The 26,193-nt window shown below is 48.0% G+C and overlaps 1 protein-coding gene across 5 annotated transcripts in view; it reads right to left on the bottom strand.

The window, feature by feature from the left end:
* The window catches only part of ZNF692 (zinc finger protein 692), a 93,018-nt gene that overhangs the window by 49,147 nt on the left and 17,678 nt on the right, over positions 1-26,193 (bottom strand). For all 5 annotated transcript variants that reach the window (XM_069233001.1, XM_069233003.1, XM_069233005.1 and 2 more), the window contains exon 5: positions 9,036-9,078. In XM_069233001.1, coding sequence (XP_069089102.1) covers positions 9,036-9,078 — 43 coding nt within the window. The remainder of the gene's footprint in view (positions 1-9,035; positions 9,079-26,193) is intronic.

The following is a 26,193-nucleotide window of genomic DNA, read 5'->3' as shown; positions in this document are numbered from 1 at the left end:
GATAATACTAATGCTCTATTTTGTGGTAGTGTGGTCGAGCAATAGGCTTATCAAAGGAGTAGTGTTAAGCATTTGTTGTACATACACACAGGCAATAAATGAGGAACACACACTCAGAGACAAATCCAGCCAATAGGTTTTGTTATAGAAAAATATCTTTTCTTAGTTTATTTTAAGAACCACAGGTTCAAATTCTACATTAATATCTCATTTGAAAGGTATTGCAGGTAAGTAGTTTAGGAACTTTGAATCATTACATTAGCATGTATACTTTTCCCATAAAACACAATAAGCTGTTTTAAAAGTGGACACAGTGCAATTTTCACAGTTCCTGGGGAGGTAAGTTTTTGTTAGTTTTGTCAGGTAAGTAAATCACTTACAAGTCTCAGGTTTGGGTCCAAGGTAGCCCACCGTTGGGGGTTCAGAGCAACCCCAAAGTTACCACACCAGCAGCTCAGGGCCGGTCAGGTGCAGAGGTCAAAGAGGTGCCCAAAACGCATAGGCTTCAATGGAGAGAAGGGGGTGCCCCGGTTCTGGTCTACCAGCAGGTAAGTACCCGCGTCTTCGGAGGGCACACCAGGGGGGTTTTGTAGGGCACCGGGGGGGGGACACAAGTTCACACAAAAAGTACACCCTCAGCGGCATTGGGGCGGCCGGGTGCAGTGTAGAAACAAGCGTCGGGTTTTCAAGGTAAATCAATGAGAGATCAAGGGATCTCTTCAGCGTTGCAGGCAGGCAAGGGGGGGGCTCCTCGGGGTAGCCACCACCTGGGCAAGGGAGAGGGCCTCCTGGGGGTCACTCCTGCACAGGAGTTCCGTTCCTGTCGGTGCTGGGGGCTGCGGGTGCAGAGTCTTTCCCAGCCGTCGGGAAATGGAGTTCAGGCAGTCGCGGTCAGGGAGAGCCTCGGGATTCCCTCTGCAGGCGTCGCTGTGGGGGCTCAGGGGGGACAACTTTGGTTACTCACGGTCTCGGAGTCGCCGGATGGTCCTCCCTGAAGTGTTGATTCTCCACCAGTCGAGTCGGGGTCGCCGGGTGCAGTGTTGCAAGTCTCACGCTTCTTGCAGGGAGTTGCAGGGGTCTTTAAGTCTGCTCCTTGAAACAAAGTTGCAGTTCTTTTGGAGCAGTGCCGCTGTCCTCAGGAGTTTCTTGTCGTTCTTGAAGTCGGGCAGTCCTCAGAGGATTCAGAGGTCGCTGGTCCCTTGGAAAGCGTAGCTGGAGCAGGGTTCTTTGGAAGGCAGGAGACAGGCCGGTAGGACTGGGGCCAAAGCAGTTGGTGTCTTCTGTTCTTCCTCTGCAGGGGTTTTTCAGCTCGGCAGTCTTCTTCTTCTTGTAGTTTCAGGAATCTAAATTCTTAGGTTCAGGGGAGCCCTTAAATACTAAATTTAAGGGCGTGTTTAGGTCTGGGGGGTTAGTAGCCAATGGCTACTAGCCCTGAGGGTGGGTACACCCTCTTTGTGCCTACTCCCAAGGGGAGGGGGTCACATTCCTATCCCTATTGGGGGAATCCTCCTTCTACAAGATGGAGGATTTCTAAAAGTTAGAGTCACCTCAGCTCAGGACACCTTAGGGGCTGTCCTGACTGGCCAGTGACTCCTCCTTGTTATTCTCATTATCTCTCCTGGACTTGCCGCCAAAAGTGGGGGCTGGGTCCAGGAGGCGGGCATCTCCACTAGCTGGAGTGCCCTGGGGCATTGTAACACGAAGCTTGAGCCTTTGAAGCTCACTGCTAGGTGTTACAGTTCCTGCAGGGAGGAGGTGTGAAGCACCTCCACCCAGAGCAGGCTTTGTTTCTGTCCTCAGAGAGCACAAAGGCTCTCACCGCATGAGGTCAGACACTCGTCTCTCAGCAGCAGGCTGGCACAGACCAGTCAGTCCTGCACTGAACAATTGGGTAAAATACAGGGGGTATCTCTAAGATGCCCTCTGTGTGCATTTTTTAATAAATCCAACACTGGCATCAGTGTGGGTTTATTATTCTGAGAAGTTTGATACTAAACTTCCCAGTATTCAGTGTAGCCATTATGGAGCTGTGGAGTTCGTTTTTGACAGACTCCCAGACCATATACTCTTATGGCTACCCTGCACTTACAATGTCTAAGGTTTTGCTTAGACACTGTAGGGGCATAGTGCTCATGCACTGGTGCCCTCACCTATGGTATAGTGCACCCTGCCTTAGGGCTGTAAGGCCTACTAGAGGGGTGACTTATCTATACTGCATAGGCAGTGTGAGGTTGGCATGGCACCCTGAGGGGAGTGTCATGTCGACTTACTCGTTTTGTTCTCATCAGCACACACAAGCTGGCAAGCAGTGTGTCTGTGCTGAGTGAGGGGTCCCCAGGGTGGCATAAGATATGCTGCAGCCCTTAGAGACCTTCCCTGGCATCAGGGCCTTTGGTACCAGGGGTACCAGTTACAAGGGACTTACCTGGGTGCCAGGGTTGTGACAATTGTGGAAACAATGGTACATTTTAGGTGAAAGAACACTGGTGCTGGGGCCTGGTTAGCAGGGTCCCAGCACACTTCTCAGTCAAGTCAGCATCAGTATCAGGCAAAAAGTGGGGGGTAACTGCAACAGGGAGCCATTTCTTTACACAAGCCCCCCCCAGCCCACAGGCCAGGAGACTCAGCCAAAGCTGGGAGAGTCTTCCTAGTCTGTCAGGCGAGGAAGAGTAGAGGAAATAGGCTGGTTTGTTGCAGGGCCTACTCTGCTTTACATCCTCCTGTTCAGGTCATTCCCTCTGGGGAACTGACCCACTTCCACAGTGATAGGACCTAGTCTGAATTGCCTCTTGTCTGTGCTTTTAATGTCTCCACCCATTCTCTCTATTTTGGGGTTAGAGGTATCCACCTCTGCTAATCTTACCTTAGCCAGGGTCACCCCTAGCTTACCCAAAGAGGTTAACCAGAGCTGGAGTAACCCCACCATGACCAACAGGGTCAGGGGGCCTAACTTGCTATTTGGCATGGGGTCTGACCACCATGCCAAGGATAGGGCAGCCATAAAGGCTAACACCCAGCAGAGGCCACTGACAGCTGTCCGTGCCCAGAACCACACCTTTAGCTCTTCACCTACAAGGGAAGGGGCTAAGTTACAGGCTTCTTTGTGTTCAGGGTGCCTGTCTGCTGTATTAGAGTGGGGTATTACCACATCTTGTAGTAAACACCCTTCTTCCACTCTTTCTTCTGTTAGCTGAGGAGCCACCCACTCAGACTTAACAGTTGCCTGACTAGCCAGGACTTCTTGTGGGTCAGGTTGGACTTTATCAGAGCCACTTTTGGAGTTCTCCCCTACTGGAGCAGAATCTCCTTGGCTTGCTGGAACCTTGGCTAAAGGCTGTCCACCTTTCCTACTCTGTTTCCTTTTCTTTTTCTTCTGGGGCCTACTTGCATTTACTGCAGAGGCAGGAACTCCAGAATCCTTGGGAGAGGACTGGCACTGGACCAGTTCCTCTCTTGGGCTCTGACTAACCTCTGGGTAGTCATTTCCAAGGAGACAATCAAGGGGGAGGTCTGTACTGACTACCACCCTTCTCCAGCTAAAAGTCCCACCCACTTCTATGGGCACAAAAGCCACAGGCCTATCAGTGACCCTGTCTGGGCTAACTCTTACTCTGGCAGTCTCACCTGGTATGTACTGGTTTGAGAACACCAGCCTGTCATGCACAATAGTGTGACTGGCACAAGTGTCTCTCAGGGCAGTGGCTGGGATTCCATTCACCAGTAGGTGGTGGAAGTGTCTACTTCCCTCTGGAATCTCCAACTCACCTGTTGGGCCCTTTTTCCAGTTGAAGGCTATGAAGACCTCCTCATCTGAGGAGTCATCCCCAATGGCTACACTGGTCACCGCTGGGATTTTGCTAGGGGGGTTGTTTTTGGGACAAGAAGTGTCCTTGGTGTGGTGCCCTGTCTGTCTACAGTTATGGCACCATGCCTTAGTGGCATCCCAGTTCTTACCCTGGTACCCACCTTTGTTTTGGGTTGTGTCTCGGGGCCCACCCACCTGGTCTGGTTTTTGGGGGCCTACAGAGGACTCTTTTTCTTTGTTTCTAGTGTCACCCACTTTCTCCTGGGGAGGCTTTGTAACCCCTTTCTTTTGGTCACCCCCAGTGGAAGTTTTGGTTACCCTAGTCTTGACCCAATGGTCCGCCTTCTTTCCCAATTCTTGGGGAGAAATTGGTCCTAGGTCTACCAGATACTGATGCAACTTTTCATTGAAGCAGTTACTTAAAATGTGTTCTTTCATAAACAAATTATAAAGCCCAACATAGTCATGCACTTCATTTCCAGTTACCCAACCATCCAGTGTTTTCACTGAGTAGTCTACAAAATGAACCCAGGTCTGGCTCGAGGATTTTTGAGCCCCCCTGAATCTAATTCTATACTCCTCAGTGGAGAATCCAAAGCCCTCAATCAGGGTACCCTTCATGAGGTCATAAGATTCTGCATCTTTTCCAGAGAGTGTGAGGAGTCTAGCCCTACACTTTCCAGTGAACATTTCCCAAAGGAGAGCACCCCAGTGAGATTTGCTTACTTTTCTGGTTACACAAGCCCTCTCAAAAGCTGTGAACCATTTGGTGATGTCATCACCATCTTCATATTTAGTTACAATCCCTTTAGGGATTTTCAACATGTCAGGAGAATCTCTGACCCTATTTATGTTGCTGCCACCATTGATGGGTCCTAGGCCCATCTCTTGTCTTTCCAAAGCCAATCTTTTGGCCATCCTGGCTAACTGGATGTCCTCTTCACTGGAGTTATCCTCAGTGATTTCAGAGAGGTTGGTCCCTCCTGTGAGGGAGCCAGCATCTCTGACTATTATTTGTGGAGTCAGGGCTTGAGAGGCCCTGTCTTCCCTAGATAGGACTGGTAGGGGGGAATCACCCTCCAAGTCACTATCATCATCCTCTGTGTTGCCATCCTCAGAGGGCTTGGCTCTTTCAAACTCTGCCAAAAGCTCCTGGAGCTGTAGTTTGGAAGGTCTGGGGCCCATTACTATTTTCTTTAGTGTACAGAGTGACCTTAGCTCCCTCATCTTAAGATGGAGGTAAGGTGTGGTGTCGAGTTCCACCACATTCATCTCTGCACTAGACATTATGCTTCTAAAAGTTGGAATACTTTTTAAGAATCTAAAAACTAGTTCTAGAATCTAATTCAAACTTTTACCAAACTTTTAAACTCTAAAAAGGAAATGCTAACAGGGACTAACACAAGGCCCTAGCAGGACTTTTAAGAATTTAGAAAAATTTCAAATTGCAGAAAATCAAGTTCTAATGACAATTTTTGGAATTTGTCGTGTGATCAGGTATTGGCTGAGTAGTCCAGCAAATGCAAAGTCTTGTACCCCACCGCTAATCCACCAATGTAGGAAGTTGGCTCTGTGTGTGCTATTTCAAAGTAAGGAATAGCATGCACAGAGTCCAAGGGTTCCCCTTAGAGGTAAGATAGTGGCAAAAAGAGATAATACTAATGCTCTATTTTGTGGTAGTGTGGTCGAGCAATAGGCTTATCAAAGGAGTAGTGTTAAGCATTTGTTGTACATACACACAGGCAATAAATGAGGAACACACACTCAGAGACAAATCCAGCCAATAGGTTTTGTTATAGAAAAATATCTTTTCTTAGTTTATTTTAAGAACCACAGGTTCAAATTCTACATGTAATATCTCATTTGAAAGGTATTGCAGGTAAGTAGTTTAGGAACTTTGAATCATTACATTAGCATGTATACTTTTCCCATAAAACACAATAAGCGGTTTTAAAAGTGGACACAGTGCAATTTTCACAGTTCCTGGGAGGTAAGTTTTTGTTAGTTTTGTCAGGTAAGTAAATCACTTACAAGTCTCAGGTTTGGGTCCAAGGTAGCCCACCGTTGGGGGTTCAGAGCAACCCCAAAGTTACCACACCAGCAGCTCAGGGCCGGTCAGGTGCAGAGGTCAAAGAGGTGCCCAAAACGCATAGGCTTCAATATAGAGAAGGGGGTGCCCCGGTTCCGGTCTACCAGCAGGTAAGTACCCGCGTCTTCGGAGGGCAGACCAGGGGGGTTTTGTAGGGCACCGGGGGGGACACAAGTTCACACAAAAAGTACACCCTCAGCGGCACTGGGGCGGCCTGGTGCAGTGTAGAAACAAGCGTTGGGTTTTCAAGGTAAATCAATGAGAGATCAAGGGATCTCTTCAGCGTTGCAGGCAGGCAAGGGGGGGGGGCTCCTCGGGGTAGCCACCACCTGGGCAAGGGAGAGGGCCTCCTGGGGGTCACTCCTGCACAGGAGTTCCGTTCCTGTCGGTGCTGGGGGCTGCGGGTGCAGAGTCTTTCCCAGCAGTCGGGAAATGGAGTTCAGGCAGTCGCGGTCAGGGGGAGCCTCGGGATTCCCTCTGCAGGCGTCGCTGTGGGGGCTCAGGGGGGACAACTTTGGTTACTCACGGTCTCGGAGTTGCCGGATGGTCCTCCCTGAAGTGTTGATTCTCCATCAGTCGAGTCGGGGTCGCCGGGTGCAGTGTTGCAAGTCTCACGCTTCTTGCGGGGAGTTGCAGGGGTCTTTAAGTCTGCTCCTTGAAACAAAGTTGCAGTTCTTTTGGAGCAGTGCCGCTGTCCTCGGGAGTTTCTTGTCGTTCTTGAAGTCGGGCAGTCCTCAGAGGATTCAGAGGTCGCTGGTCCCTTGGAAAGCGTAGCTGGAGCAGGGTTCTTTGGAAGGCAGGAGACAGGCCGGTAGGACTGGGGCCAAAGCAGTTGGTGTCTTCTGTTCTTCCTCTGCAGGGGTTTTTCAGCTCGGCAGTCTTCTTCTTCTTGTAGTTTCAGGAATCTAAATTCTTAGGTTCAGGGGAGCCCTTAAATACTAAATTTAAGGGCGTGTTTAGGTCTGGGGGGTTAGTAGCCAATGGCTACTAGCCCCGAGGGTGGGTACACCCTCTTTGTGCCTCCTCCCAAGGGGAGGGGGTCACATTCCTATCCCTATTGGGGGAATCCTCCTTCTACAAGATGGAGGATTTCTAAAAGTTAGAGTCACCTCAGCTCAGGACACCTTAGGGGCTGTCCTGACTGGCCAGTGACTCCTCCTTGTTATTCTCATTATCTCTCCTGGACTTGCCGCCAAAAGTGGGGGCTGGGTCCAGGAGGCGGGCATCTCCACTAGCTGGAGTGCCCTGGGGCATTGTAACACGAAGCTTGAGCCTTTGAAGCTCACTGCTAGGTGTTACAGTTCCTGCAGGGAGGAGGTGTGAAGCACCTCCACCCAGAGCAGGCTTTGTTTCTGTCCTCAGAGAGCACAAAGGCTCTCACCGCATGAGGTCAGACACTCGTCTCTCAGCAGCAGGCTGGACCAGTCAGTCCTGCACTGAACAATTGGGTAAAATACAGGGGGTATCTCCAAGATGCCCTCTGTGTGCATTTTTTAATAAATCCAACACTGGCATCAGTGTGGGTTTATTATTCTGAGAAGTTTGATACTAAACTTCCCAGTATTCAGTGTAGCCATTATGGAGCTGTGGAGTTCGTTTTTGACAGACTCCCAGACCATATACTCTTATGGCTACCCTGCACTTACAATGTCTAAGGTTTTGCTTAGACACTGTAGGGGCATAGTGCTCATGCACTGGTGCCCTCACCTATGGTATAGTGCACCCTGCCTTAGGGCTGTAAGGCCTACTAGAGGGGTGACTTATCTATACTGCATAGGCAGTGTGAGGTTGGCATGGCACCCTGAGGGGAGTGCCATGTCGACTTACTCGTTTTGTTCTCATCAGCACACACAAGCTGGCAAGCAGTGTGTCTGTGCTGAGTGAGGGGTCCCCAGGGTGGCATAAGATATGCTGCAGCCCTTAGAGACCTTCCCTGGCATCAGGGCCTTTGGTACCAGGGGTACCAGTTACAAGGGACTTACCTGGGTGCCAGGGTTGTGACAATTGTGGAAACAATGGTACATTTTAGGTGAAAGAACACTGGTGCTGGGGCCTGGTTAGCAGGGTCCCAGCACACTTCTCAGTCAAGTCAGCATCAGTATCAGGCAAAAAGTGGGGGGTAACTGCAACAGGGAGCCATTTCTTTACACCTTAGAATCTGAACAAATTTGAATTCAGAGGTTTTCCAAACACCAGGTGATTTGCTATCACTCGTATGTCATACAGAAGTAAACTTTAAGGCTGAGTTGACTAGATTCCTGTCATTTTAGATTTTCTAAACCAAGAAATCACAATCTGTCCTTAGGAGTTCAAGCGTGATGCTATGGGTGGAACACAGAGTCTCAACTTTCTTGTCAGGGTGACCCAGGCCAGTGTGATGCGAGGTCACATACATGAATGAAAATACTAGTACAGATGTTAAACTCCTGAAAGGCAGCAGGACGAGAGTCCAAATCATACTGGAGTATACAAATTTTGAAAGTGGTTAGGAAGACCCACCTGCTAGAAGAAAAGCCTGTAACAAGCATGTGACACTAAAAGACTTCATTGCGCCAACGAGTACCTTTCAATCTTTGAGTTATTCTCAAGTGATTCTGAAGGAGTCGATGCTCACGCTGGCATGCCTACTTGACCAATATTTAAGGAGTGCTCTCCGTGGTTCTTACAATCCTTTTGTACTTTAACTTGAAGCCTTTATATCATCTAGTACTGGTAGGGTCCATAATATTGCCCTGCAGGTGCGACTTCACCTACTTTCACACACTACATCACTTCATACTTCTGTGCGACAACCACTACAACATGTTTACAAGTCTACAAACCTCATTCACCTCGCCTGACATCTCACTCACAGGTCCACTCACACCATAGTCCTTTTCAACCATGCACTCTGGATGGAATCCAAAGTAAATTGAACATCTCACAACCTCCTCAAGGGGGCCAAGTGCTACATAAATGTAACAGTACCGTAACGACGAGCTCATGATTAGTGTGCAGGAAAGAGCATAAATATGAGGGATGCATTCTCCCAGCCCCCTTGTATCTAACACCATGAGTTCTTTGTCGCAAAACCTTGTTCATTTTCATGATCCCCCATTCTATTCTCATTTCTACTTCAGAAAACAAAAATGTGGCACATACCTATTCTCATCTGGAATGCCAGTCTCAATATCTGCCTGGAGACCTGCCAAAGACATAAACGGATCATCAACTACACAATCTATGATGAGGTATCATTGGATAGAGAACATTTCTTTTAAATGAATCAAGAACCTACTGCAGAATAAAGCTAAGTGAATAGAAGATGTGGTGAGAACAGAGCACGAACTTAATGTATGAAGTAGAATCTAATTTTAAAAGAGGCAGAAGCATAGTTCGGTGAGACTCTGGTCTATGGTTAAGGAGAATGTGAAAAGCAATTGCTTCAAGTCAAGACAGAACTTAAAAATAAACCTACACCAATTGATTCCTCATTTTCAGAGCAAAATCGATTTAATGTCAAATGTTCTTTTCATGCATGCAGGCCTTAGGGACATGTATCTGGTTTTCACTAACTCCAATTATACAAAATAAGGAAAATGAGACAGTGATATGTATCTTATTTCTTATGTAGCACTTCAAACCACATTTTTGCCACTTCTATTCGCAGTAAATAGCAGGCGTGTCTCTCATCAAATGTTATGGTGCTCAAGTTACTATATTTGTAAGGATGGAAGATTCCATCAGGATTAAGACTCAATCTGAAGATTACAGATGTCCCAGCAGGCATAATAAGACCTGTTAAAGGTGTGATTTGTCCAGCATGACAAAACCAACATCCACAAATGTAGTCCCTGGAATAAAACTCCTTTATTAAGGGACTATCTAAAATCATATAGTGATGTAACAGTAATTTTAGTGATGTAAAATATGATATTTAATTATATAATTTTCGTGGCGAAATAAGTCTACCATCTGCAGTAGAGAAACTGTTAACCTATGACGGTATTCAAGAGCTAAAAGAAACCTGGTTCAGAGAGAAGTTCATCCATTTCCAAAATGGGCAGGTCCCAATCATTAACAAAAAGGAACCAGGGAGGCACTGTCCCAGTGGCAGAATTTTCAAATTGTGCACCACAACTCAGATTCCAAAACACAGTGTTCTCATGAATACTGCAAGACTGATCCTAATTCACTCTTTATGAAAGCAGTGTTATCATATACAAGGCTACATCAAGGCTTTCCTAGAATAAGTTCTTGAACTGCCTCGGCATCTGAAAGGTATCATATTTCCTGGAAACCTAAAAATGTGATAGAAGCGCAATCTATCGCTGAAAGAAATAGTATCAGAATTCACAAACAGAACATGGCTGCATCAGATTTCAACCAACTTGGGAAAAGTGGTACAGGCCCAGAGGGGCAATACGCTGGACATTATATGAACACACAACACTAAAACTTCAAACTTGTAAGTCCAAAATCAACCCTAGTCAGAAACGATGCACACAACCCTCCTCGACCTAAATAATCAACAGATGCCCCTATCTCCTCACAATACACAATGGGCATAAAGTGACAATGGAACAGACTAAAGGGTTGATTTAGAGTTTAGCAGACAGTTTCACCAAACTGTTGGTCCGCCCGCTTCATTTAGTGATGGGTGGGCTGTCAGCATTTTATCAGCGGAGTCGTAGTGGCTCTCTCAATGGATAGCCACCACCAATGGAGTAGGGGCCTTCAGAGTAAACTCTAGTTACAGTGGACAGATGGTTTTATTTTCTGACCATCATTGCTAGGAATAACACTACAGTTCGGAACAGAAAAATATATGATTCCCACACCTTGGGAGAAAACTCACTAGCTTTTTGTTTTTCAGTAACTAATTCAGACTCCCAGTTTGTTTTTGAATAGCAAAATATGTTTAGAATTTTGTGGAGGCTGTCAAAACCGTCAGCGAGTGCCCAATATTTATTTGCACTTTGACAGGAACTGATACGATAGCGGTTCCTATCAAGGCAGAGAGATCGCCGCTAGGCCAGTGGTCATCTCTAAACCTGGCAGATGGTGGTCTATTAGGGGGGTGTATGTATTGTCTATTAAATGTCTATTAGTTTGTCATAAGTTTGCATAATAAAGAGCTTAGACCTAGAGCCACTGACGTAACATTATCTTGTGGAACTAATCAGACCTATAGAATTAATAACTGGCTTGTCACCATAAGCACCTCTGGCCAACTGTATACTGCATAAGCTTTTGCACAAACTATCAAGTTTACAGGCTACGATGGGTACACAGTCATAAAACTATAAACAAGTACTAAATGACAGAAGTCAAAACATACATCCCTTTCTAAATCTCCCACCCATGGAGTTTGGGGTAACCGACACTAAATTCCCTGTCTACTGTAATCTGTGAAATTGCCTGTAACAATTACCTGCGGACAATCTTTATCAGAGAGTAATGTTAATCAATCAATCAATCAATAATTTATAAAGCGTGCTATGTACCCGTTAGGGTTTCGAGGCGCTGGGGGGGGGGGGGAAAGAGGGGGGTGTGTGCTGCTATCGTTTGAAGAGCCATGTCTTGAGGAGTCTCCTGAAGGTGAGGAGGTCCTGGGTCTGGCGCAGTGAGGTCGGGAGTGAGTTCCAGGTTTTGGCGGCGAGGTAGGAGAAGGATCTGCCGCCAGAGGTCTTGCGCTGGATTCGGGGGACGATGGCGAGGGCAAGGTTGGCAGAGCGTAGTTGTCGTGAGGGAATGTAGAAGTTGAGTTTGGTGTTCAGGTAGGCGGGGTCCTGTGTCGTGTAGAGCCTTGTGTGCGTGGGTGAGGAGTTTAAAGGTGATCCTCTTGTCCACGGGGAGCCAGTGGAGGTCCTTCAGGTGAGGGGAGATGTGACATCGGCGGGGTATGTCGAGGATCAGGCGGGCGGATGCGTTCTGGATGCGTTGGAGTCGTTTGATGTCTTTTGTTGGGATGCCTGTGTAGAGTGCGTTGCCGTAGTCGAGTCTGCTACTGACGAGGGCTTGGGTTACCGTCTTTCTGGTTCCTGTTGGAATCCACTTGAAGATTCTGCGGAGTAATCGGAGGGTGTTGAAACAGGAGGATGAGACTGCGTTGACCTGTTTGGACATGGTGAGGGTGGAGTCGAGGATGAAGCCGAGATTTCGTACGTGGCTGGCTGGGGTGGGTGGGGGGCCCAGGGCGGTTGGCCACCACGAGTCGTTCCAGGCCGATGGGGTGCGCCCGAGGATGAGGACTTCCGTCTTGTCGGAGTTGAGTTTCAGGCGGCTGTTGTTCATCCACTCGGCGATGGATTTCAGTCCCTCGTGGAGGTTGGCTTTGGCGGTGAGAGGATCTTTGGTCAGGGAGAGGACGAGTTGTGTGTCGTCGGCGTAGGTGAGGATGCTGAGGTTGTGCTGGCGGGCCAGTTGTGCGAGGGGGGCCATGTAGACGTTGAACAGCGTTGGGCTAAGTGATGAGCCTTGGGGTACGCCACAAATGAGGTTGGTGGCATTGGAGCGGAAAGGTGAGAGTCAGACTCTCTGGGTTCTGCCGGAGAGAAAGGAGGAGATCCATTTAAGGGCCTTTTCTTGGATGCCGGCTTCGTGTAGGCGGGTTAGTAGGGTGCGGTGGCAGACTGTATCGAAGGCGGCTGATAGGTCTAGGAGGATCAGGGCTGAGGTTTCGCCGTTGTCCATTTGTAGTCTGATGTCATCAGTGGCAGCGAGGAGTGCAGTCTCTGTGCTGTGGTTTCGTCTGAAGCCAGATTGGGAGGGGTCAAGGATGGAGTTGTCTTCTAGGTAGTTGGTGAGCTGTGCGTTGACGATCTTCTCGATGACTTTCGCTGGGAAAGGGAGGAGGGAGATCGGTCGGAAGATTTTGAGATCGTTGAGGTCAGCCTTAGGTTTCTTGAGGAGGGGTTGGATTTCTGCGTGCTTCCAGCTGTCCGGGAAGGTAGCGGTGTTGAAGGAAAGGTTGATGATCTTTCGGAGTGCGGGGGCGATGGTGGCGTCGGCTTTGTTGAACACGTGGTGTGGGCAGGGGTCAGAGGGAGATCCTGAGTGGATGGAGTTCATGGTCTTCAGGGTTTTGGCGTCGTCTACTTGGGTCCAGGTGGTGATGTGGTCGGCGTGGGAGGAGTTGTTGGGGGTGGGGTCTGGCGGAGGTGGATTGTTGAAGCTGTCGTGGATGGCTGCAATTTTCTGGTAGAAGAAGGTGGAGAGATCGTTGCAGAGTTTCTGGGATGGAGGGATGTCGTTGATAATGGCGTTGGGGTTGGCGAGTTCCTTCACGATGCCGAAGAGTTCCTTGCAGTCGTGAGCGTTGTTGTTGAGGCGTTCTGTGAAGTGGGAGCGCTTCGCGAGTCGGATCCGTCGGTGGTGTTCACGGTTGGCTTCCTTGAGGGTAGCGAGGTTCTCGGGTGTGCGCTCGAGGATCCATTTTTTCTTGAGTTTCTGGCAGGTGCGTTTGGAGGTGGTCAGTTCGTCTGTGAACCAGGCTGGTTTTTTCTTTTCTTGATTGGCGGTGGGTCTCTTTAGTGGGGCTAGGATGTTGGCGCAGTCGAGGATCCATTGTTGGAGGTTGATGGCGGCGGAGTCCGGGTCGGTGGGGTCCGGTGGTGGGTTTTTGGCGAGGGTGTTGGTAAGTTGATCTTCGGTGACTTTTCCCCAGCGGCGGTGAGGCAGTAGGGGGCTGCGGTGGTGTTCGGTGTTTTTCTGGAAGGAGAAATGGACGCAGTGATGGTCGGTCCAGTGGAGTTCGGAGGTGTGGCTGAAGGAGATGTGGTTGCTTGAAGTGAAGAGTGGGTGAAGGGTGTGGCCGGCGATGTGGGTGGGAGTGTTGACCAGGTGGCGGAGTCCGAGGTTGGTGGTCAGGGATGCGGTATTGACGTCATTCTTGTTTTCCAGGTGGAAGTTTAGGTCTCCCAGGAGGATGTAGTCTGAAGAGGCGAGGGCGTGGGTGCTTGCGAGGTCGGAGACGGCGTCGCTGAAGAGGGCTCTGGGTCCTGGAGGGCGGTAAATGAGGGTTCCTCTGAGGGTAGTGTTGGGGTCTGTGTGAATCTGGAAGTGGAGGTGTTCGGCTGTCTTGAGGGTGTCATCCGTGTGGGTGCGGATCTTAAGGGTAGATTTGTGGGCGATGGCTATTCCTCCGCCGATTCCGTTGGTGCGATCTCTTCTGGTGATCTTGTAGCCGTCAGGGATGGCGATGGCGATGTCGGGGGACGAGGAGTCGTTCCACCAGGTTTCGGTCAGGAAGGCTATGTCTGGGGCGGTGGTGTCGAGCAGGTCCCAGAGTTCGATGGCGTGCTTTCGTGCGGAGCGTGTGTTGAGGAGGATTCAGTGCAGGTGGTTGGTGTTGGTTGTTGCTGGTTTCGTTGTTTTGTTGCAGGTGAAGTTGCAGGTGAAGTTGCAGGTGCGGCAGGAAAAAGGTCCTTTGGTGTGCTTCGGGGTGGCCAGGAAGCACTCTGAGGAGGGGCCAGGGTTGAGGGCGAGGAGTTCGCTGGCCGAGTAGCGAAGGCATGGGGTGCGGGGGGCGTGAGGACCAGGGGGGGTGGCGCTGGGCGCGGTCCAGGCGCAGATGGGCTTGCCTCTGGCGCGCCAGCAGCGCGGCCGCGCAGCGCCAGACATTAGGAAGGGAGGGGGAGGGAGGAGCAGCTGGGAGGCGGGAGGGAGCGGCGAATGGGGGCGCGAGGGGGGCGGGCCGCAGGGAGGCAGCGGCAAGGGGAGATCGGCAAGGGGAGATCAGCAAGGGGGAGCACCCAAGGGGCGAAAAAAGACCAGGGAAAAAGGCACAAAACAGTAAGGAAACAAACTTAAAAAAGGCACAAAATACAATAATGGCACAAGTTACACTCAGGGTACAGCAATCAGAGGGGCACAACGGGGGCAGAAGCGCAAGGAGGCAAGGCGCTGAAAAAACTGAAAAACACTTACAGACGGCGAAAAGCGCTACACGGGTCAAGTGAGGCTTCTCAGGGCCTCGAACACGCTAGCAGCAGCGTGGGCGGGGTTCAGAGGCAGGAGACAGCAGGTTGGTGCTGCGGACGTAGGGGGCGAGCTCTGGACCAAAAACAGGTCAGAGGTCGCTCACTCGCGCCGCGCAGCGCCAGCCATTAAGAACGGAGAGGGGAGGGAGGAGCAGCTGGGAGGTGGGAGGGAGCGGCGAATGGGGGCGCGAGGGGGGCGGGCCGCAGGGAGGCAGCGGCAAGGGGAGATCGGCAAGGGGAGATCAGCAAGGGGGAGCACCCAAGGGGCGAAAAAAGACCAGGGAAAAAGGCACAAAACAGTAAGGAAACAAACTTTAAAAAGGCACAAAATACAATAATGGCACAAGTTACACTCGGGGTACAGCAATCAGAGGGGCACAACGGGGGCAGAAGCGCAAGGAGGCAAGGCGCTGAAAAAACTGAAAAACATTTACAGACGGCGAAAAGCGCTACACGGGTCAAGTGAGGCTTCTCAGGGCCTCGAACACGCTAGCAGCAGCGTGGGCGGGGGTCAGAGGCAGGAGACAGCAGGTTGGTGCTGCGGACGTGGGGGGCGAGCTCTGGACCAAAAACAGGTCAGAGGTCGCTCACTCACGCCGCGCAGCGCCAGCCATTAAGAAGGGAGGGGGGAGGGAGGAGCAGCTGGGAGGGAGCGGCGAATGGGGGCGCGAGGGGGGCGCGCCCAAGGGGCGAAAAAAGACCAGGGAAAAAGGCACAAAACAGTAAGGAAACAAACTTAAAAAAGGCACAAAATACAATAATGGCACAAGTTACACTCGGGGTACAGCAATCAGAGGGGCACAACGGGGGCAGAAGCGCAAGGAGGCAAGGCGCTGAAAAAACGGAAAAACACTTACAGACGGCGAAAAGCGCTACACGGGTCAAGTGAGGCTTCTCAGGGCCTCGAACACGCTAGCAGCAGCGTGGGCGGGGGTCAGAGGCAGGAGACAGCAGGTTGGTGTTGCGGACGTGGGGGGCGAGCTCTGGACCAAAAACAGGTCAGAGGTCGCTCACTCGCGCCGCGGAGCGCCAGCCATTAAGAAGGGAGAAGGGAGGGGGGAGGGAGGAGCAGCTGGGAGGCGGGAGGGAGCGGCGAATGGGGGCGCGAGGGGGGCGGGCCGCAGGGAGGCAGCGACAAGGGGAGATCAGCAAGGGGGAGCGCCCAAGGGGCGAAAAAAGACCAGGGAAAAAGGCACAAAACAGTAAGGAAACAAACTTAAAAAAGGCACAAAATACAATAATGGCACAAGTTACACTCGGGGTACAGCAATCAGAGGGGCACAACGGGGGCAGAAGCGCAAGGAGGCAAGGTGCTGAAAAAACTGAAAAACACTTACAGACGGCGAAAAGCGCTACACGGGTCAAGTGAGGCTTCTCAGGGCCTCGAACACGCTAGCAGCAGCGTGGGCGGGGTTCAGAGGCAGGAGACAGCAGGTTGGTGCTGCGGACGTGGGGGGCGAGCTCTGGACCAAAAACAGGTCAGAGGTCGCTCCACCTATATGGCCTACAATAAGTCAAGCCTACTTCCTGTGTCATTACTTTCCATAATAAACAGATCAGGCTTATAGCTGTGATCAACAGCTTGTCACCATAACCAACTTAGTCTTGCTCTGTTAAGCATATTCTTTCCTAAAAGGCAAAAAGTACAATATAAACACTCTTTTTTCACTGGAAGCACACAACTCTGTTTCATCAAATCTGTACTCTGAGCCAAACTCCTTTCTCAGTACATATAAAATTACAATTATGTACAAAATTATAATTGGCCGAACAAAATGCAGCCCTTTGTAAATCGGCATACTATCTACCCCTTGGGATTAACCACCACCAATCCCCCCGGACTATCATCTTAATCTGTGAGATTCTCTGCAACAAAAAGTTTGTCTACAAGCTTTAACACGGTGTAATGACAATCCACCCCTAAAGGCCTAGTAGCTTAATCATATGATTTTTACAATAACTTAGTCAGGCCTACCACCTTTGTCGTAACTTTTCATAATAAACCTATCAGGTTTATAGCCTTGAGCAATAACCATAACCAACTCAATTTTGCTCTGTTAAGCATAAGCGTTCTCACAATGCAAAAAGTTCAACAAAAGTACAATTTTTTTTGCATACGAACACAACTGCCTAATCAAAATTTGCAGTCAAGGGAATCGAGGTTCGGGTCTAGCCAAAGCCACGCAATAGTCATGAAGTTACAAATATGCACAAAATTAGTTAGCAAAACAATATTGGATCCGCCCTAAAACAGCATAACAAGGATTCTCAAAGTGCAGATCGTCTACCCCTAGAGTTTGTCACAGGGGTAGCCAACGCCAAACTCTTTACCTTCCACAGGAACAAAATACAGGTACACGAGCCAGAAAACAGTACAATGATAATTCATCCTTAATCAGCTTTTATATATGTTTTTCTTAAAAAAATATGTTAGGCATACTGAGTTGGTTGTAACATTTCATAATAAATAGTTTGAGCCTATTGCTCTGCTTAACCCCTTAGCTGCTGGGCCTTTTCCTCCCCAGGGCTGAGGCCCTTTACGGCTATTCGGAGTAATTCGCGCTTAGGGCTCCATAATGTTTTTTCCACATAAGGTATTCGTGCCAAATTTGTTGTTTTTTCCCAACATAATGGTGATTCTAAAAGTACCCAGGGTTTGTCCATTCCCCTGAAGGGAACGGAGAAAATAGACAAAATATGGCTAAATGTTTAGTTTTTTGGGAAAAAATAGGAAAAAAGTACTCTGGATAAAAGTGTCAGTTTTTACCCCCTAAACACAGCATCAACAAATAATCTGCTGTGCTAAAGTCACCATCTTCCCAGCTCTCAGGAACATGAAGAACTGAATAAAAAAATAATTTATCACAGTTCTGGCATTTTTCAAAGAGGTAGCCCATTTTTCCTATTTTTTGTGCTCTCAACCTACATACAGTTTGTGGTATAAACCAGTGTGAAACCCATAGGTGATCAAGAAAAGCTAAAGAATTGTGAATTGAGTAAGGGGTCATATGTGTAGGTTCCTCAAAATTTCCCCGAAGAAACTTTAACTGTTGAAATAAAGAAATACTGAAAATTAGTAGGAAAAATGGGCCATTTGTGACAACGTTTTTATCTGTAACTTTTCGTCACTTTGGCCAATTTACAAAAGCGGTATGCTATTATCTCCTCTAGACCCTTCTGGTTGCGGGGATATATGGGGTTTGTAGGCTCTCCAAAAACTCAAAGTACCCATAGCCAACTGAGCTGTACCATTCAATGGTTCTTCATCGTGTACCAAGTATAGACCAACTCATCTGGTGAAATATGTAAAGTGAAATATGGGTGTCAAGAAAACGTATGTATTTCTGAAATGGACACAAGGTAAGGAGTTTAGAAACAGTGGTTGATTGTTCATCTCTGAATTTGTGTGTGCCTGTACTAGCACATGATTTAGGGCAGGGATACTCAAAGTACGGCCCGGGGGCCGCATGCGGCCCTCCTGGCCTTTAATTGCTGCCCCCTCGTGAACAACAGCACTGGGCTGCTGTTCACTTGACAACGCAGAAAAAAAAAATCAGAAAGCTGTGAAATGGGCATACTTTATTTACATTTTATCTAAGAGGCCTAGACAACTTATCTTTAGGAACAAATTTAGTTTTAAAGATATCTTTCACTAGACATGTAAGAACATGACAAACTGTCAGCAAACTTCAAAAAAGTGTTTAAATGCATGAGCGTTTTACCTTACTTTGCGACCCCCTTCCATCACCCTCCTACTCTCGGCCTACTGGCACCAGTGCGGCCCTCTGACACGCCACAGACAGTGTTTTGTGGCCCCCGGGGAAATATTTGCGAGTACCCATGATTTAGAGGGTATTTTTCAAAAAGTCTTCTTTCTTACACACTGGCTTACATTTGGAAGGAATAAAATGCAATTGGTAATAACAAATATCCTACTATTTTATGCTCCCACATGTCTTCTGATAAAAATGGTACCCCACTCACACAGGTAGGGTAGTGTCTGAGACAGGAAATGGCCCAAAACGCAACATGGATACATCACATTTTACACTCAAAACTGACCTTTTGTTTTTTTTGCAAAATGGGTAGTTGTGGACTTTCGGCCCTGGTTCAGCCAGCCCCGAGGGAAACCTAGCAAATCTGTTCATTTTTGTAAACTAGACACATGGGGGAATCCAGGGTGGGGTGACTGGCATGGATCTCACTTTTTTACTCCAAATCCCTTGAAAACTTCAAACGTTCACTTAAAAAAACACATTTTCCTCACACATCTGTGAAATCTGCAGGAAGCCACAAACTTATTTTCACGCAGCATTCCCCTGGTTCCTGATAAAAATGGTACCTCACTGGTGTGGGTAGGCCTAGTGCCCGCGAAAGGAAACAGCCTAAAACGCAACATGTATATATCACATATTTCCACTCAAAGTTGACACATTTATTTTTGCAAAGTGGGTAGTTGTGGCTCTGGAGCCCAACTCAGGCAGCACCTACAGAAACCTAGCCATAATTATGAAAACTAGACAACTGGGGGGGGGGGTCAGGGTGGTGCCTTGTGTGGATCCCAGTAGGTTTTTATTTATTCACAATGCCATGCCAACCTTAAAGATTACCTGAATCCAGGGATTTTGCTTACATTTCTGTGATGAAAACTTCTTGAATCCACAGCAATACACACAATTTCTACCACCCTGAATTAACCCACTTGTGCCAGTAAAAACACTGCCACACTTGTGTGGCTGGGCGTAGTGCCTGCAATAAGAACGGTTAAACAAAGGAAAATGGGAGCCTTTGTGTGGGGACTCATATTGACCTCGGTTTGATCAGTTCCTGTCGCAGGCTGTACGCCCAACCACCCAAATGGCACAGCGTTTTATCGGCTCAAGTGGGGTAATGCTGGGCGGTAGGAATTTTGTGGATTCCTGCGGACTTCGGACATTTCCATCACAGAAATGTAAGGACAATGTGTGATTTTAGGCAAAGTTTGAGGGGCATTGTGGGTAAGGCACACCACCCTAGAACCCCCGGTTGTCTACTGTTAAAAAAATGACTGTAGTTGGTAAGTTGCCGTGGGTGGCAGCTGAGCACGGCCCCCAAATCTTGCAGCTACTCTCCACGTCGCACTTTAGAGCTTTTGGTGTCAAGGTCTCTTGGCCAACCCACACAAGTGAGGTACCACTTTCACTGGGACACTTGGGGGAATGCTGTGTGGTAAGAAATGTGTTGCTCCTCACAGATTCCAGAGGTTGTCCTCACAGAAATGTGTGGAAAATGTGTGTTTTTAGTCAATGTTTGAGGTTTGCAGGACACTGTGGGTAAGAATATGGTATGGGGTGCACACCACCTTGTACTCTCCCCGGATGTCTAGTTTTCAGAAAGGTCTGGTAGGGGCAATACCCTTATCCACCTCCCCTCCCCCACACCCAAGAGGGGCAAGCAAGTCTACTGGGCCTGGGGTGGGGTGGGGTGGAGCATGGGCCTGTGCCAACGGAGGGCCTCTCCCTCAAAAAATATATTACATGAATCTAGTTCCTAGTGTCTAATAGGTTTCTGTACCTTAGGGGTGAGGGGGGGGGGAGTTTGCGTAATCACCCCTATAAGCCTACGGGGGGCGCAGAAAGGCTGCCTGCTTGTTTTTCGGGGTGGGGGCATGGCTATGCCCATGCTGGAAATCCCCACCCCAATATTTATTTTAAAATAAAATCCCTGGGATTTGGGGTAATCACCCCACCTGCCCTCCTGGCGGCAGAAAGACTGTCCCAAGCATTTTGGGGGTGGGAGCATGGCTATGCCCTGCTGGGCAGACCCCACCCCTATATTTTTAATGTATTTAAATGAAATCCCTTGTGTCTAGTGGACTTTCTGCTCCCACCTCAGTGAGGAGGTGGTGGGGGGTGTGGGGGTTAATGGCCTGCCACCTGCCTCGCCGGAGGGGCAGAAAGACTGAACCAGGTATTTTAGGGTGGGCGCATGGTCATGTCCCCACCCCCTCTATTTGTTTAAATATGGAGGATGTGCAGGTGTCAGCCCTTGGCCGTCACCCACACTTAGAGTTAATGGCTTGTTGCCATAAACAACTTGTCTTGTTGTAGTTAGCATAATCTTTCCCACAAGGTAAGAAATGCAATACCAGCACTTCTTTCACTGGAGGTACACAACTTCAGTCCAATCTACATCCGTAGTCAAGGGAATGATAATTTGGTTTTGGACAAAGTCCCTTTAAGTAGTCATAAAATTCCAAATGTCAAAATTAAAGTTGCCAAAGCAATAAATACAACTTCCGAAAAGAAAAATTTGCAAAGTGCCAATCTTCCACCCCTATGGATTGTTAAAACGGGGTAACCAACACCCTAACCATGGCGTAGTATGGTAGGTAATCTGCAAGATTCCTGTAACAAAATACCAGTCTTCAGGATGTAACACAGTGTAATGACAATTCACCCTTAAAGGCCTACTGACGTTCACATATAGTTTTTGTAATTAGTCAGGCCTGCTGGATCTGTTGTAATTTTAAAGCGATCAGTCCTATAACCTTAATCAATAGTTTGCCACCATAACGAACTCAGTCCTGCTGTGTCGAGCATAAGCTTTACCACAAGGCAAAAAGAGAAATAAAAGCACTCATTGTCAAACAATACTTAAAACCTTTTGTCCAGTTAAAATTGGCACTCCAGGCAACCAACACGTGGGAGAAGCGACAGCTCCTCATCCGCAGTACGCTTGAAAGCTCTTTTTTTCTGCTAATCACATATCTGTGCTGTTATGCCAGACCTATAAACAACAATTTGTATTCAATTGTAATTGCTGTTACACTGCACTTACTACCCCTAGATGAAGTGCTTTATGCGGGGCGGCACCCTACTTGTGAAACCAAAATTAGTGCTAATTCAGTAGTTGTTGGGTATTGTTGCATTTAATCCAATTTCTTTGTGGTAGATTGAATTAATAAGATTTAGAAGTGTTGTTTGTTTGGCGATTATTACCCCAAATGAGACAGTGAAGCACTGTACACCGGGCAGCATGCTGCTCTAGACTTCAAGGCTAGTGGGTTGTGGTCCAAGAAGACATTCCCATGAACGCACTCCAGCTGGTCAGTCGCGGACTAAGCTAAAAGGAGTTAGGGGCGATCGTCAGCGGGGATGGGAAGAGCAATAATGCAACTGGATGGTGGGACATTCGGAGATACATCAGGCAAAGAGTACAGAATGTGTAGCCATAATCAACTGGTTACTTGGATATCGAAGAGCGTTAGCACTCAAACAGGTGGCCTAGTGAGATGTCAAGACTTCATGATACAGTTCATGTTTGCAGGGAAAAGGAGCATGATGATGGAAGGCGTGGTGGATGAACTGACCACACAGGTCTTTAAATAACCAGGCACCCTAAAGAAAGGGACTGCAGTACTTTCTAATTCATGGTCAATGAGTACTGCGAGGAAAGAGCACCACTATAGCAAAGGTAAAGGTAATTTAGGATCCAGCATTTGCCCTACTCAAGCTATGGAAAAACATTTATGCTGAATAGTAAATCACTGCAATTCCACACTGGCAGCATGACACCACGTCATGCAGTGACAGACCCTCTATGAAGGGCTTCTTTACTTTCCAAGGGACCATAATAACCCCTTAATGAAGGGACTTTCTAGTTTTATTGGATAGGACAATTGTTTCTTGCCAGGGATACTGTCAGGAATTGTTTTTCAGACAACTGCATTCTAATTTAGGCATTTTCATCAGGTCTAAAAGTGCTTTTATTTTAGGAAACGTTAGGAGAATTATTTAGTAACTTTTACTTGATAATGTTTGATACCAAAGAAGAGCAGGGCCTTATCACAGGGGAGGCAGTAACTCCATAAAGTTTACCAGTAATTGCAGGAGTGCAATCTTACTCCTAAGGAGGCATTCTGACTGCTTCTCAAGCAGGATGCAATGTGTTTAACTGGAAAGTACTGAGACTTTTTAGCAGAAAGGACAGACTTTCAGAGGTCAAGAGGGATGCTATAACCCTATAAATACAGTCACTACTTTCTGATGTGCAGGCTTAGTTCTTAGGAGGCAGTCGGACTGCTTATCATGCAGGATGCACTATGCTTATGGGAAAGTGCTGATACTTGTCAGCAGAGAGGACACACTTTCAAAGGTACGGTATAAACACTGATTCCATTAGGTTATACACCTTTGCTGGTACCATTACATTATGTAACTTGTATTTTCACAGCAAGCACTCTGCTATTAGTATGACCCTGTAAGCGCTATCTTCTGCCCCAAAGCATCAGGGAGAGAGGTACCAAAAGGTTTTACCCTCTCTGTGTCTGTGGGGGGTGCACGTTGATACATACGGGCCTAGATAAGATACAGAGAAGGGGAAGTATGAGTAAGTCTTCTGTAAGTTGTCATCTCTTCATGTCAATCGTGGAGGTCCAGAGCCCTGGGACTGTCATTCAGGAGGGTGGGACAGTACTTCACAGTTTGCATTTAATTCTGGCTGACTTCAAGCTGGCTACAACACCACAAAAGTTAGGCTGAGAAATGGACTAAGATACTGCTTTTAACGGGCGAGCGCAAAGCTCTGTGTTGTTATCTCTCTTTGGGCTTCAAACCACGCCCATGTCACGTCAGTGTCTTTCACTGGTTCATGGGCTTGCCTTTTAGAATCTGCTTGCTTTCATTAGTGGAAGGCATGCACAAGTACTGAAAACATACGAGGCTCGCTGTTTTCCGTCCGGTTTGTGGACTTTTTCTCTTTTTTCGCAGCGCAATCTCACTTGGCATAAGTCGAGCGCTTTGCATGACATCGACACTGTTACATAGTTAATTGCACTTTTGCCAGTTACGTAGATAATTGCACTTTTGCCAATAGGTTTCACTACGAGTGAACAGTTATTTCCGTTTGATGGCGGCCGTCAGCTCACTTATGTGAAACTTTTACTTTTCAGTTTATATGGCAAGAAAAGTCCAGTTAGTTATGTGAAACTGTTTTATTTTCATTTTCCATTTATGTGGCAAGAAAAGTCCAGTTATTTGCATTGCAAATGCTTTTTCTAGATGGTATTACCAAGAATGATATTAGATCTACTGTGACTCTGACAGTGTGGTATTAATAGGAACGATATTGGATTACCATGCTTGGAGTTCTACTACCTGGAGGTCCAGTAGCAGCATGCGGTGTACTGGTTCGATGAGGGGACAACTAGGAGCAACGGCTGTTGCGAGGTGCGTGTGGGGGGACTCCCTTGACGGAGCTCCAGATGCTGGGGGCCGGAATCCCAGACATGGTCCTGAGCGTGGTTGGGCAGGTGTGTTGGGCATGGGAGAGGGCGGTGAGGCGGGTGCTGCAGCACGCAACCTATGCATTGGACTTGTGCATCTGGACACTGCACCCATTTCACAGACAATGTCCGTGGACCTGTGGCGTGGTAGGGGTTGCGACACCCTGCGCGATCCCTATTCCAAAGATAGATTTGCCACCCTGAATGATGAGGAGGGGACATTCAATTTAGGGTCTGGGCAATTTGTGCAGTTTGCTAAAATAGTGGCCAGAGTATGTGGTATTTAGCAGACTTTTCCAGACGCTCCCTAGGGGTTGCAGACCCTAGTGACAGTGCTCACCATGGTGGGGGTGGAAGGGTTTTGGGCGGGGGGCGGAGTTTGATCTCCCATGTTTACAGGGCACATCAGGAGGAACTCCTGATGCACGCCCTACCGGTCCAAGGTATGTGGAAGGCGATACGGGGTGCATCCCTTACAGATAAGGAGTGGGACAGCGTACAGAAGGGGGTGACTCTACCAACAAAAGATTTAAATGAATACAATACAATATAGCACAGATGGCGTAACTCAAACACAGTGCATGCTATTTACTCTGAGCGGGCGTCCTTCTGCCCTCGCTGTTATATAACTTGGGAGAACTTTGTGTACATGCTGTGGCGGTGCCGCGAGCTAAACGCGCCCTGTCAGACAATAACTGATCAACTAAACATAGCTACGGGATGGGAAATCCTCAAAGATATCAAATAATGTACAGGATTCCTATTGCTGGAGCTGGTGCTTGCTACACTGAGGGAATATTCATTGGGTAGCCCCTAACTCTCCATTGGTGGGTGACTGGGTGAGAGGCATGGTTGAGTAGGCAGTGGCAGAAGAACACCACATGCAAAAATCTCAGAGAGACAATAAGTTATCAGATGATTGGCAGGCTTGGGCTGTATGGCTTGATGACCACCTGAGCAGCCTGATGCTAGGCCCCTGTGAAGAACAATTGTGGTTTATGTGTGCATGCAGCGGGTGTGATACATGGACTGGTTACCAGACGGGCTATGTGAGAGTAAGGGTAGGGGTGCAGACAGCGACGGCTACGTTTGGTGTGCTCTGAATTTGTGGTGCGCTGGGCTTGTGCCTTTGTTCTTGCTGGTTTCCTTTGACGGCTACTATGATTGTCCTATGCGGTTAAGAAGAGCACGGGGTAGGTTACTGTGACAGGCCGAAGAAGAACGATAATGGATACATTGTGAAACTGATAAAAGAACTTGATGCAACATTTCAATCATACATTAGTCTGCGCATACAAACCCTACTCCCAAAAATCAATACAAACTCAAACAAAATTACATACCAAACCAGACAACCACTCAACCACCAGCACAGATGTCTAAACATTTGTCAATCACCGAATGCAGTGATGGCAACTGACACTGTCTGCAAAAAGCAATGGCTGATTTGCAAACTCATCTTTGTAGCAAAGGACACTGGCCCCTCCAATTACATGGGTGTGCACCATTTACTGCCTGATGGAACACGCTGAGGGGGCCAGTGCTCACTCTCAAAGCAACAGAGAGCCAATACAGTCTGCACGATACAAGATTTATATGATCACATCGTTTCAAGGAAAACTGATGACTGCCAGCATCCTCTGGTCTGCTCGTTATTTACTAAACAGGAATCAGTCAATGCAAAATTCAACAATGTATTCACATTTGCCAAGCTAGTGGTGTGGCCAGTGTGAATCAGGAATGCCAAATGCTAGCACGACATGGAGATAACATTCAACATCAGGAAAGCTGGAACAATTTTTGAGAGTGGGTGCACTGGCCATTAGTGTCAGCTAACTCAAATCAAAAGGGATTGGAAAAAATACCTGTGTAACAGCTGCAGCAAATATGCCAAGTTCTGTCAGACCACTCGCCTAATAGGCTACATCTAGACATACCCGACTCCAAGCACCGCACCTTCATCTGGCACCTATCGCCCACAGCCCTATTAGAATTTGCCTTTAAAAGTGAAGCTCAATTCGAAATCTTCAACTGTTTTCATGATAACAAGACATCCGTGGCATCCGCGGGC

Source organism: Pleurodeles waltl, chromosome 4_2 (genome assembly GCF_031143425.1).
Source record: "Pleurodeles waltl isolate 20211129_DDA chromosome 4_2, aPleWal1.hap1.20221129, whole genome shotgun sequence".
Taxonomy (NCBI): Eukaryota; Metazoa; Chordata; class Amphibia; order Caudata; family Salamandridae; genus Pleurodeles; species Pleurodeles waltl.
This window is presented reverse-complemented; position numbering and strand designations above follow the sequence as displayed.